Raw genomic sequence first — 13256 nt, 5'->3', positions numbered from 1 at the left:
CATTTTCTGGCAAGTTTTAATCGATTTTTAGTTTGTTGTCTATTTGCTGTTCTTTTTGTAACTGCATAAAAAATTGAATACCAAGAGTTTTTAATTCCCTTCTATAGAAGCATTGGTAATTGTAAACCTATGGGATTTTTTAGTTGATTCCTAATGGTTTTTATTACTTTGAAATTAATTGTTTTTATTAAAAAAAATTCAGCGAATTTTCTAACTTTAAAGTTTCTGTTCTTTTTTGTCTAATTGTAACCAAGCTTTTTTATGAACTGGTGAATAACCATTTTTTTCTGGTGATTTACAAGTTATTTTGTTTTTTTTTCAGTTTTACCTGACGCTCTTTTGACTTTGCTATTAAGTTTTGCTTTTTAAAACGGACATAAATTTTTTGATGTAATTGATGTTTGTTGTTGTTTGATTTTGCTGTTCATTTTCGCTCGCTTTCTTACTATCGGCATATCTCATTAATCTAATGCATCATTTTTTACTCCACTGAGTTATTTGCTTTGGAGGCTATCTTTTCGTTCATACACCAGTTTTTTTGAAAAAAACTTGAATTTTTTGTGTTTTTCTATCTGTTCCTCATTTGGTAGACAATTATGCCAAAATTGTGGATGAGCGGGGTCGGAACCTTATGTGCGATCGCACATTACCGAGCCGCCTTGTTTTTACTCAAAATTTGAAGTGCAAAAACTTTAAGCCGGTTTCTGATTTATCCCTTTGAAAGCTTCTTAACATTGCAGACACACAGAGCTTTAATCATTCTGACTCTTTTTGTAATGTTCAATATTCTCCAGAGTTGACTCAAAAGTGGCAAAATTAAAAAAAATCTAGTTAAACCGTGAAATAATTAAATTTTTGAATCATTTTGTGCTCCTCTTGCGAAAAAAATCCGTTTTTGGAGAACTTTTACAGGCCTCCATTTCTTTTAACTTTTTCAATCACATGAACGTCTATGTTATGTGAATTTAATAGTCAGGGCAAGCAAATCTCTGTATTTATACCAGCGTTCTTATTTTCGACCAATTGATAACGATCATAATATATCGAACCTGTTAGGAAAAAATTGATTGAAATTTTTTATTTAATTTAACTTAATTTGAGGAACATTCTCAGCGCTGAACAGGGATCCCAAAAATTTTTATCAAAAAATCACTTTTTCAAAAAATATAGGAGTACAGTCACAATTTGCTCTCAAAAGAAGTTGAAATCCATTTTTATTGTCGGATGCCTATCACGAACATTACAAAATAATGGGTACTAAAATTTCGAGAATTTAGAACTTGGTATGAAAGAAATGATGGCAATCATCTCATTTTCTTCTCAAAACAGTTAACCATGTCTGTTTTAAGCTGCAAATGGGGATTATCTAGGTACGATTAAATTTCCGGGGCTTATATAATTTGTCATCAACACTAATTATAATTTCAAAGATATAAAGGACTGTTTGAGTTCCGTACTCATTGGATTAGACATTGTTCTATATATATATGGGAACAACTTCTCTAGTCAAAAGATTTTATTGAGTAAAGGTTTTTGTTACAGTTTTTTTGATGATTACATATTTGCGGGTAACCGTTTTCAACTTGATCAAGGACTTGAGTCAAGTTTTCATGCGCTTGACTTGATTGTTTCACAACAAGCTCCAAGCAGAACAAGGGGCCAGCAACACGTTTGGACATGTCGTCGAAGAGCGGGTAACCCAAGTTGCCTAGAAACCGTTACGTGAAAAAAAATATAAAAACGTGGCTAATCAGCCAAAACGCGTGCGAGTGCGGAAACGGGGCGAACGAACGTACCGTAAGCCGTTTTTACCTTCACCACACGGTGTTGTCCATCTCGTCCAGGGTACACCTCCAACACACGCCCAAGAGGCCAAATTCCACGAGGAGTCATGTCTTTCAGGATCCAGACAACATCATTAACTTTAAGTGGCGACTGGTTGTTCTCATTCCATTTTGATCTCTTGAGTAGTGTCGGTAGGTATTCTTTGACAAGTCGCTTCCAGAAGTGGTTCATCATCTGCTGCAGATTTCGCCATGTCCTGAAGCTGGCTCGAGTCTGGCTGTCAAATTTTCCTGGTGGCAGAGAGTTGAATGGACGACTAATTGACTAATCAAGAAGTGGTTAGGTGTGAGAGGCATCTCGTTATTGGGAAGATCAGCGACATTTGTGAGAGGTCTTGAATTCAAGATGGCTTCGCTCTCTGCCAGTATTGTTTGGAATACGTCAAGTGAGAGTCGTTTTGAGCCTAGAATGATCAGCAGCGTTTTTTTCGCTGTCTGTATCAAGCGCTCCCAAACACCGCCAAAGTGGGGGCCATAGGGCGGGTTGAATTTCCAAGTCGTGTTTGTAGCAGCAAGAGCCTTGTAAATTTTGTCGTTGTCAAGGCTCTTTACACTTTTCTTCAGCTCTTCTGACGCTCCGATGAATGTCTTTCCATTATCACTGTACAGCAGTTCTGGTTGACATCGTCTACTGGTGAAACGTCGAAATGCATTTAGGAAAGTACCGGTGTTGAGATCTGGGCAGCTTTCAAGGTGGACTGCTCTCGTGATCAAGCACGTGAAAATCAAACCATAATGTTTTTCAAGATTTCCTTTTGTGTCCTCTATATAAAATGGTCCAAAGAAGTCGACACCACTATTGGAAAACGGGAATTGTGTTGCGGCTGATGGGAAGCGGAAAGCGGGAAGAGGAGCCATGATCGGTTGTATGTTTTCTGCATTAAATCTTCTGCATAAAAAACAGCGAAACTTTATGCTAAGTAGACACTTTCGCAAGCCAAATACGTGGTATCGTTGCTGAACAAACGCTTTGACGGGTTCTGTTCCCTGATGAATGCATATGCGATGAGCGTGTTCTAGGTACAAACGTGTGATTGTGTCTTTCGCATGAAGAATAATTGCACACTTTTCTATTTCAAGTGAATCAGGAGCAAATTGAAGTCTTCCACATGAACGGAGTATACCGTTTTGATCGAGGATTGGGTTCAAAGACCGTAGTTTGCATTTACTGTGGGGCTTGAGGCCCCTTTTTAATGATGAAACTGCCGTGTGAAATGAGTTCTCTTGAGAATTTCTGATCAAGTGCTTCCGAGATAGATCAATGTCATCGGTTGTGTACTGTTGTTTGCTGTCACGAAGTTTCTTTGCTCTGAACAGTAAGTTAAAGACAGTGGCTAAGGTGAGTAGAATTTTCGTCCAAGACGAAAAATGTGCTGGGTCTATGATTGGCTCTGGAACGTTTGAAGCTGTATGTGCTGTGGTTGCTACGACAGCTGGTTTCGAAGGTACAGCCTGGTTACTGATTTGCTCTGATGATGACAGAAACTCTGGAGGTTGCAACCATTTGAGAGATATTTCACGTGGATCTAGGCCACGAGTGCCATGGTCGGCTGGATTGTTCAATGTGGAAATATGTCTCCATTGTTTTGTTTTGGTTGATGCTGCAATTTCTCTGAGTCGGTTCGCAATATATACAGGTTGTTTTTTGGAAGATGCAATCCAATCAAGGACTACCTGACTATCAGTCCAGAATTGAGTTTTGTTAATTGCGAAAGAGGATTCTTTCACGATTGTAGAATGTAGCCTAACTCCAATTACTGCAGCTTCGAGTTCAAGTTTGGGTACGCTTGTTTGCTTTAATGGAGCAACTTTACATTTTCCAATCAGGAAACAAGTTTCTGTTATCTCTGAATGGTTGTGTGTTATTCGCAGGTACGCTACGGCTGCCATTGCAGCTGTTGAGGCATCAACAAATATGTGTAATTCAGCACTACTCTCAGAGTAACGACGACTTGTTAGTGTTCTGGTAAGATGTACTTCAGGCATTTCGAAGTATGAATCTAGTATTTTCTGAAGTCTTCTGCGTATTTGTATGGGTAGTGGTTCATCCCACTTTTTCCCAAGTTTCCAAATTTCTTGGAGAAGTTTTTTGAAACGGATTGTCAAAGGTGACAGTATGCCGAGGGGGTCAAATATCGAGCATACAAGGCTAAAGATTTTCCTCTGAGTATACTCAATTGCGTCCGTTGAAAAATCTATTAACGGTTTCATAATGAGGGTGTCACTTTTCAGATTCCACTTCTGCCCAAGGACTCTGACAATTTCACTTTTTTCTTCAATGTCATGTGTTGGTATGTTTTTAAGAACATCGGGTTCATTAGAAACAAATTTTGTGAGTCGGAAGCCACCTTCCTCGAGACTCTGAATCGTTTGCTGAACTGTTTTAGTGGCATTCGTTACCGTATCATGGGACTGGATGTAATCATCCATGTAAAAGTGACTTTTGACGGCTCTGACTGCTTCTGGATATTTATCTCCGTTTTTATCAACGCAATGATTCAAAACATAAATTGCGCAGGATGGGGAGCAGGTAGCGCCAAAAATTAGTCTTGTAAACTGATACTGTTGGATTTCATCGTCGTTTATCCACAGGAAACGAAGGGCTGACTGGTCAGTTTGGTTGATAGCAATTTGCATGAACATGCCTTCGATGTCCGCGAGGACTGCAATTTGATTTTCACGAAAGCGCATAAGGACTCCTAGTAGGCTATTAAGTAGGTCAGGACCTGTTAACAAGTTGCTGTTTAGTGATTGTCCGCGGAACTTAGAGGCAGCGTTTGCGACGCGCCGAACCTTGCCGGGCTTGTTAGGATTCTCAACTGGGTGATGTGGGAGATACCAGATTCGATCCGGTGGTGGATCTTGCATCTCAACTGGTTTAACGTAGTTTTTCTCCAAGTCAGTTTGCAGAGTTTTCATATAATTATCACGAAGTTGAGGATTACGCTCGAGTCGCCTATTCAAGCTTTTGACTTGACTGAGGGCGGAAAAATAATTATTTTCCAAATTTGAGTTTTCTTTCCAAGGCAATTTAATTTCAAATCTTTGTCCATTGAAATTAATTGAGTCTTTCATTATCTGGAAAAATTTTTGATCAAGAGGAGACGAAGGCTTGCTGTCTGGTTGAATTCCTTCGGATTCAATTCTCCAGAACTGTTGAACTAGTTCGTCTAGCTCGGGTTCGTCCATTCGATTTCTTGAAACTTGAAAGATGAAGGCTTTGTTTGGCAGATTGGAGGATTATTTAGGATGGTTGTTTGTGCAACAATTTTCGTATTCACCGGCTAGTGTCCAACCTAATTTAGTTTTGACACCAAACGGTTGATGTTGTTTTCCTTGAATGACATGAGTGGGATAGGTGAATGCAAAGGCGTTAACACCAAGGAGGGCGCCGATTTTGCCATCGGCAATATAAGGAAAGTGAATATGGCGTAGGTTGTTAAATGCATCGCAAATTTGATTCGATTGGAAAACATTTGCGGCACTGACATTTAAAGATGGTGTGCTGTATGCTCGAGAGAGTTCAAAGGAAATCTCTGATGATTTGTAAGGAGTAATGGTGACTGGCTCATTTATTTTAGAGAGAGTCATGTTATTTTCAGTGTTAAGGAACTGAAGAGGAACTGATTGTTGAGATTCGCAAGGAAGCTCAAGATATTCTGAAATGGCATCGAGAACAAAACTAAATTGACTACCAGGATCAAATAAGGCATATGTATCGAAGGCTTTATTTCCTTTCAGAAAAGAAACGGGGATGAGTTGAAGCTGCTCATACCAGTTTTTTGGTGCATCAGGACTCTGGTTGATGCTAAAAGACTGATTGGTACTGCTTCCATTTAGGTTTCGTCTTTGAGGGTTGGTTTGGTTTTGAACGTTGAAGGATTGCCCGTAGCGGCTGTTTGAATTCTTATTCTGCAGGCCTTTTGTCTGAGAATTATTGATCGTATTTTCAACCACTGTCTTGTTGTTTGACGAAACAGTAGGCTGAGGTTTTTGTGCGTTTTCTGTTGAAAAAGCTGCTGTTGGTCGTTTGATTTGTTTTGCTGGGTCATGCAATGTTGTATGATGAAAACCACTGCATACTTGGCATCGTTTAGTTGACGGACATGTCTGTTTGTGGTGTTTATTGCTAAGACAATTTGTACACAAACTGTTTTTGCTAACAATGCTGTATCTCTCACTAGGAGGACAAAGCTGGTATTCAGGGCAAACTGCAAGGCTGTGATTACTTTTGCATTTTCCGCAAGATCTGTTTGCGTTGAAACTCTTCGGAGAAGAATTGGTTGACTGCGACTGCAGACTCTGTTGCAATTGATGCTTTTGGTTCCTGTCCTGATTATCAACTAGAGAGTTTAAAGGTTGTGATGTAAAGTTTCTGTTAGCTGTACCAGCGTTGAAGTTTGAGCTTCCAAACTTTTTCGAATTGGGGAATGTGTTTCTTATGGGGTTTTCCCGGTTAACTTTATCATAAACTTGAGCTTGAAGCTCTAACCACTGTTGGAATTCTGCAAGTGATGGGTCTGAGCGGAACTGAGTGAGACAGTGCTCGGTCCACTTGAGGATGAGGTTGTGTGGAACCTTTTCTTTGGCTTTTTTCAGTAGCGTTGTTGATTGAAGGTCTGCTATAAAACCAAGGTACTGGAATGCCTGAACAAGTCTTTTCAAAAAGGACGAAAAGGCAATAAAACTTTGCTTGTTCTGATGATTGACTTGCCAATTTTCTAGTTGGTTGATAAAGGCATTAACCACGATGGTTCGGTCACCGAAGTGATTTATCAGCTCGTTTAAGGCTGTCTGGTAATACGACGGGTCGCAAGAATACGCGTGTATCAAGTCTTTGGCTTTTCCTGACACAGAATTCTGTAGATACGTTATTCGGTGTGTATCTGTGATTGATGTGTTATGGTGGATCATACTGTAGAAATTGTTAATCCATTCATGGAAGTGCAGAGGATCTCCATTAAAATTTTGTAACTTTAGTGGAGGTAATTTAATAGAATGTTTATAATCAAGATTAGTCAATTGTGTAACGGGGTTGAAATTAACATTTGATGCACTGGCGTGTGAGTTGTTCACAATTAAATTGCTGGGCTCTTTGTTTGAGTGAAAAATTTGGTCTTGTTTTGCGTTGCTCTGTGTCTGTGAGTCAACGAAATTTGGTACATTTGCACCAAAGGGCATTGAAGATGCTGGAAAGTCAGGGGCAGTTTGATTTTGATAATTTTGCAAATTGTTAGGCAAAACTGTTGGTTGTGAGCGAAGTTGAGCCACAGGTTTTTCGTTCGTTTGTTTCTGAGTGTAACTTTGAGTAGGAAGTGATGAAAATTGCATAGCAGTTTTATTAGGAAACTGATTGTGGTTTTGTGGAAACAAACTGTTATTAAGCTGCTGAAACAGTTGAGGATTCTGTTGTTCAGAAGGGAGAACAACATTTTTTTGTTGGGCTACTTTCTCAGCATGCGTGGCATATGTGTATTGCGGATTTTGTAATTGAATGTTTCCCGCAACAACACTTGATTGATTTTTTTGTTGGCTGCGGGCAACTATTCGCATTTGTTGGAAATTGAGTGGGGTACTGCCTTCCTGAGTTAAAGTTCTTGCTTGGGCTGCAATCAGTTTCTTGAGCAAAAGCTTGCAATGAATGCTGTTGAATAAGAGGATTTGATTTGCCTTTGTTATATCTAGCAATTTGTTCCTTTTGGGTATCATGACAAGCTTGATTTGGTGTTTGAAATATGAATCTATTTTCAGTCACTGGTTTTGAGAAAAAATGCTCAGTAATGCTGACCTTAGGGATATTTGACGCACAATATTCCGATTTAGCTGTAATACTGTCGCTTGAAATGCTCAGGTTAGTTATAGGCGGCAAAAGGTTTATCAAATGGTTTTCATTTGCTTCACTGTTGTCGATAGTGATCGGGGCTGTGTGGAGAGTGTAGGGTGGCAAGCTTGTTTGGTTATTAGGGTTGATAGTGGCATATTGAATGTCATCAGTTGCACTATTAAAGACAAGTGTATCATGGGCTTGTGTGAAAGGATTGTGAACGTGGTTATCAGTTCCTGTAAAATTATGTTCTTGCTGACTGATTTCCAAGTTTTGCATTTCTGTTGGTCTTTGGTGAGCGCCAAGAACACGTTCGAAGTTTATTTGTGGAACACTTGACGGTTGAAGAAAAAGTGTTGGTCTTCCTGGTCGAGGTGGGATAGCGGGAGGCTGGATTGGGTTGGCTGGGCTGCTTTTCTGTTGTTCCAGGTTACATGGGAGCTGTTTGTCTTCATTGATGTCTATTGAGACGGGCGTAGATTGGTGAGATCGGTTTTCTCTGCTTGAGATCATGCTGATATCATCTCTGATCCGTTGGGAGGACTGGCTCAGTTGACCATCATCGTCCAAAAGATCAACTTGCAACTGTAGTTTGTTAAGACGGTTGATTAGTTTGGTTTGTCTGCTCAGAATTGATGTTGCTGTATTCTGATGAGGCTGCTGCTTCATCACGTTCTGTGACATCTCCTTGAGTTCCTTTTCGTTTGCTCTGGTTCGTTCAATCAGCAGAGACAATGATCGAAAACTCTTTCTTTGCTGAATGGTTTTTTCCAAAAGGTCGAGCTGGTTTTTCATGGCCATTTCTGTCGCTTTAAACATTTTGATGGCAAATTGGCATTCAGAAGTGATCTGCTTAGACATCTTGCTGCTTGTTGTGTTCTGTTGACCGCGTTTGTTGCTGTTGTAGACGTGACGTTGAAATTCTTTATTGAAGGTAAAAAACGGCTTAAAAAACCGGAGCGACGCAAATTTTGATGTAAAAGTTGTCTAAGGTTTGAATGCTAATGATCCTAGTTTTTTCTTGTTCAAAAATTCAGCGACGCAACTTTTCTCAACAACAGATGTCCTAGGGTGTGTGTTTTGCTTGCTAAATCTAGCTTTTTAGCACTAAAAACAAATTTGAAATTTTTTTCCGAACGTTCGCGCGCTTTAGTCGACTTTTGTTCAACAGACCCAAATAATTGCTTGTTTTTTTATTAAAAAAACACAAGTTTTGCTTAAATAGCTGGCTTTGACTGTTTCAACTAATGTGTTTGGCTACTCTGATTGACAGGAAACTTGTGCTTTGCTACAATTATGCAGTTGAAACGATATTAGACCAGAACCCGTATAATTGTTACATTAAATTAATTTTTTCTTGTAAAATTTTAAACCTGATAAAAGTTCTCAACAAATAGCTAAGGATCCACCACCAGACCTGAGAACTACCGGAAACATTCACTTATTTCCCTAACCCTAACCGTAAAACCTTAGCGATTAAAATCTGACAGACCTTTCCGTAAATTTATAGGAAGCAAATTTCTTTTTGTTTCTTTTCAAGGAGTTCTTTTTTTGAGGGCTAAAACCTGAGAACTTGTTTTAAACGCGATGCGTGTAGGCAACAAGGGCTACGAGAAGAACACAAAAGGTTGAAGAACTGTAATAAACCACAAGAAGCTTGAAAACTTTGTAGAAATTGTAACTTTCTTCTTTTCTGAAAACTTTTCTTTTCTCCAACTCTGTGTTAATTTGAGTGATCTCGTAGTGCTTTTAGTGCCCTCCAAAACCATGACACTAGACTAAGTTTTCGCATATGGCTAGATTTTCAAAGAATTGATTGAGATGACGTCTGAGATCTCTTTGTGAAAAGGAATCCGTTTTGATGTTGAAAAAAAAATCAAAGATTGGTAACTTCTGAAACCGTTATTTTCTTCTTCTCAGTATGGTAACGTCTGAAACCATAGGGCTAAGGGACTTCGCAGACAGCAACGTCTGAGACCGTGGACTTCTGCAAAAAATAGGTTTCTTTCAAAAAACAATTTTTGCTCTTTTTTGTTTTTTGCTGGGTATGGCAAGATTTTTTCAGTTATTTTTGACAAATGAATTTTTTTTCGCTAATTTCTGTTGAGAACAAAAAACTCACAGGAGAATTTCAGGGACGTTTTTTGGATTTTGACAATTTTCCATAATAGAATGAAGCAGGCAGTTTAAAAAGAACGCTTTTTGATTTTATCTGGCCAAAAACGTTTTTTTTTCGTCAATTTTCGTTTTTTGTAAAAACTGAAGGATGTTATCCAAGTAATGACCTTCTTGGTTCTGTCACAACTAGCTCAAAAGTGACTTTGAACTATGGAATAAAGATTATATAAGAATATCAGGCCAAGAAATTAAAGAAAGTTTTTTGGATTTCTGTTGTCACAAACGAATTTTTCGTCAACTTTCGTTTCTGAATAGCTAATTGAATTTATCCAATTAATGACCTTTCTAGCTCATTAACAGCAAGTTCAAAAGTGAGGTTGAACTATTAAAAGTAGACTCTATGACAATATCAGGCTAAAAATTTGATGAACGTTTTTTGAATTTCTGTTTTCAAAAACGTTTTTCTCGACAATTTTCGTTTCTGAATAGCTAATTGAATCTTTACAATTAATGACCTTTCTGGCTCATTAACAACAAGTTCAAAAGTGAGGTTGAACTATTAAAAGTAGACTCTATGACAATATCAGGCTAAAAATTTGATGAACGTTTTTTGAATTTCTGTTTTCAAAAACGTTTTTCTCGACAATTTTCGTTTCTGAATAGCTAATTGATTTTACAATTAATGACTTTTCTGGTTCATTAACAATAAGTTCAAAAGTGAGGTTGAACTATTAAAAGTAGACTCTATGACAATATCAGGCTAAAATTTGATGAACGTTTTTTGAATTTCTGTTTTCAAAAACGTTTTTCTCGACACTTTTCGTTTTTAGGAACAATTTCTTGCACTAAGAAGTAGTCATTGCGTTAAATCAATTTCGGCAAGTATGCATCAAAGAAATTTGCCTAAAAAAGCAGTTAAATTTTGATAAAGATGGAAAAATTTCAGGTTTTGTCTTTTTTTCTCTTTTTTGACCTGTAAAAAACACTGATTTTTGGATTGATCTCACCGGGGAACAGGACTTCTGGAGGTGACGTCTGAAACCTCGGGCGATCAGCGACGGTGACGTCTGAAACCGTAGTAGAAAAAAATCCTCAAGAGGGTAACGTCTGACACCCCCCAAAAAATATCGTCCTTCTGGGTAGCGTCTGTAAACCAAAAAATTTGGCTCCAAAAGTGTCTTTTTCTTTAGGGCCTTTGTCTTTAGTCTTTTGGTCTTTTCTGTTCTGTATTTCGTGCGTCGCACAGTCTCGGGGCCTCACGTCCTTGCTGTGACAGTTGTTACGTGATGCTTTTGTGTTGTGTCCAGCACAGAATGTAGAACTGTGGGGAGACTCAAGTCCGACGTTTAGGGCCGTAAAGGAAGCTTCTGTCCGGAGAGGTTCACCAATTACTTGTTCTATATATATATGGGAACAAGTTCTCTAGTCAAAAGATTTTATTGAGTAAAGGTTTTTGTTACAGTTTTTTTGATGATTACATAATTGCGGGTAACCGTTTTCAACTTGTTCAAGGACTTGAGTCAAGTTTTCATGCGCTTGACTTGATTGTTTCACAACAGACATTATTGTTCCGATCCCCTTTGAGGGGGGAGGAACTCTATACTCAAATGGGTTTTTTTTCTTCAGATAATTTTCGCCGATCGATATATTCATCGTAGAGAGTTGAGACTGGTATCATTAGAAAGCTCGTCCAGCGTAGAATGTGGAATAAAAAAATTTTTTTTAATTTTCGTTTTTACAGGGAGTTATCGAGGTTTAAACTTCTGAGAAAAGTAGAGTGAATTCCGTTGTTTTTGTTCACATTTTCCAGAATTTTTGCCTAAATTATCGTCAATTTTGCTAAAATTTGTTAAAATTTTCAAGAATAGTGTTGGTGATTTTATTTCAAGAGACAAAAAGCATTGTTCAATTTTTAGGTTTAAATTTTTGTCAAAAATTCGGTCTAAATATTTCAAAATTCAGCCTTCTTCATCAAAAAGAGCGCTAAATATGCTTCTTTAGACCACTTTGATTAAAAATGGCGGAAGTACACCCTCAAACAACACTAATACAATCTTTGTAGACTTTAAAGGGGGCTATTCCTACTTCAACTGTAATTTAGAGTTCTCTGTAATTAAAACTTTTCCACTTTTTTGCTAACTTTATTCGTTGATTATCAAAAACGCTGAAATTAGTGTTGAATTTTTAACTAAGAAATTATCTATATCTATCGCATTCGAAAAAATAAGTGTTCCTAATGGACGATAAACATTAGCAGGGCTAGTTTTGGACCAATCTGGGAATGTTACAATCAAAAACAATTCGGACTGTGAGCAGTCAGTCTATTTTTAAAAAAATTGATAATTTTTTATATTAATTAAAGAACAGAACATATCAAATCAAAGCTCCTGAGTAATAGGTCCAATTGGCTTCCTAGGCAGTTCCTAGCTAACGCTTTTAGTTTTTTTACTTGAAAGCCTATGGTCGTTTTGACTTGTAAAAATAATTGGTTAATTTAAAAAATAAATAATGGCTTGATGAACTTTTCCTCTACTTTTTTTCCCTTAATTTTGTCAATTTGTAGCTTAGTATCAACAAAGAAAGAATATATCTTTTTTATATTAATTTAAAATTTAATGTATACTGCGTTTTTAAGCCTTAATTTACTGTTTTTTGAGTTTGATACTACTAGATTTCAGATTTTTTTTATTTTTAGATATTCGCCAGTTTTTCACGTTTTCCAGTTTTGTCACATTATCACATTATTGACAGTTCTCATATCAAATTATTGGCGTTCAAAACAAGACACAACTGAACGTATTAAAATCCTGAAAGATATAGATTATCATTTCAACGGTTTCGACACTTCTTTCTTGAAGACTTTAATTGATATTTTATTTTGTCTTTAACTGTCGCTCTTTTTAGCGTTTTAGTCGTGAGAAAATTCCTCTATAATGACAGGTTTAATTGGTTTTTCATAGAAAATTAGATGAGCCGATTTTCTCATTTTAGTAGCTAGGTGATGGCTGTCGTGACTTTGAAAACAATTGTTTTCCAAAATAAAAAAAACTTTTTAACTTTGCAACTTTGTTCTTTTTATTGTCTTTTTGTATTCTCGTTAACTACAGATCAAATATGACATTGTTTTTGTCAATGGAAGGTGTCAAAAGGAACTGGTGTTACAAAATCTAATATTTTTAAAGAATTCGTCTAACCTTCCTGGCTTCGACACCGGTTTTTCATTAAAAAAGTAAATTATTTTTATTTTTGTCATTTTTGACGTTTTTTGGCGATGCAAGACATATTCTGGCTAATTTCAGTTCTCGAGGGTTTCCATTGGACAATTAAACGAGCCTATTTAGTTATTTCGGTTTGTAATTAATGGCTTTCATGACTTTGGAAGTAATTTCGTTTCGAAAAAAAAATCAAGTTTTACTTACTTTTGCCCATTACTCTTTTTTTTCTACTTGTTACCTAGTATCATTAATGAA

At 37.3% G+C, this 13256-nt stretch overlaps 1 protein-coding gene across 1 annotated transcript; it reads right to left on the bottom strand.

The window, feature by feature from the left end:
* Window positions 1-2015: 2015 nt before the first annotated feature.
* Window positions 2016-4763, bottom strand: LOC142344309 (uncharacterized). The gene has a single exon (XM_075395897.1). It carries the CDS (start codon window positions 4761-4763, stop codon window positions 2016-2018), a length of 2748 nt encoding a protein of 915 aa, XP_075252012.1.
* Window positions 4764-13256: the final 8493 nt, after the last annotated feature.

This window comes from Convolutriloba macropyga, chromosome 8 (assembly GCF_964194025.1).
Source record: "Convolutriloba macropyga chromosome 8, txConMacr16.3, whole genome shotgun sequence".
Taxonomy (NCBI): domain Eukaryota; kingdom Metazoa; phylum Xenacoelomorpha; order Acoela; family Convolutidae; genus Convolutriloba; species Convolutriloba macropyga.
Note: the sequence above shows the minus strand (reverse complement) of the source record. Positions and strands in the feature narration are given on the sequence as shown.

What these genes read in the sequence shown, in the direction of transcription:
- LOC142344309 (XM_075395897.1), bottom strand. Translation starts at nt 4,763, where the DNA reads ATGAAAACTCTGCAAACTGACTTGGAGAAAAACTACGTTAAACCAGTT.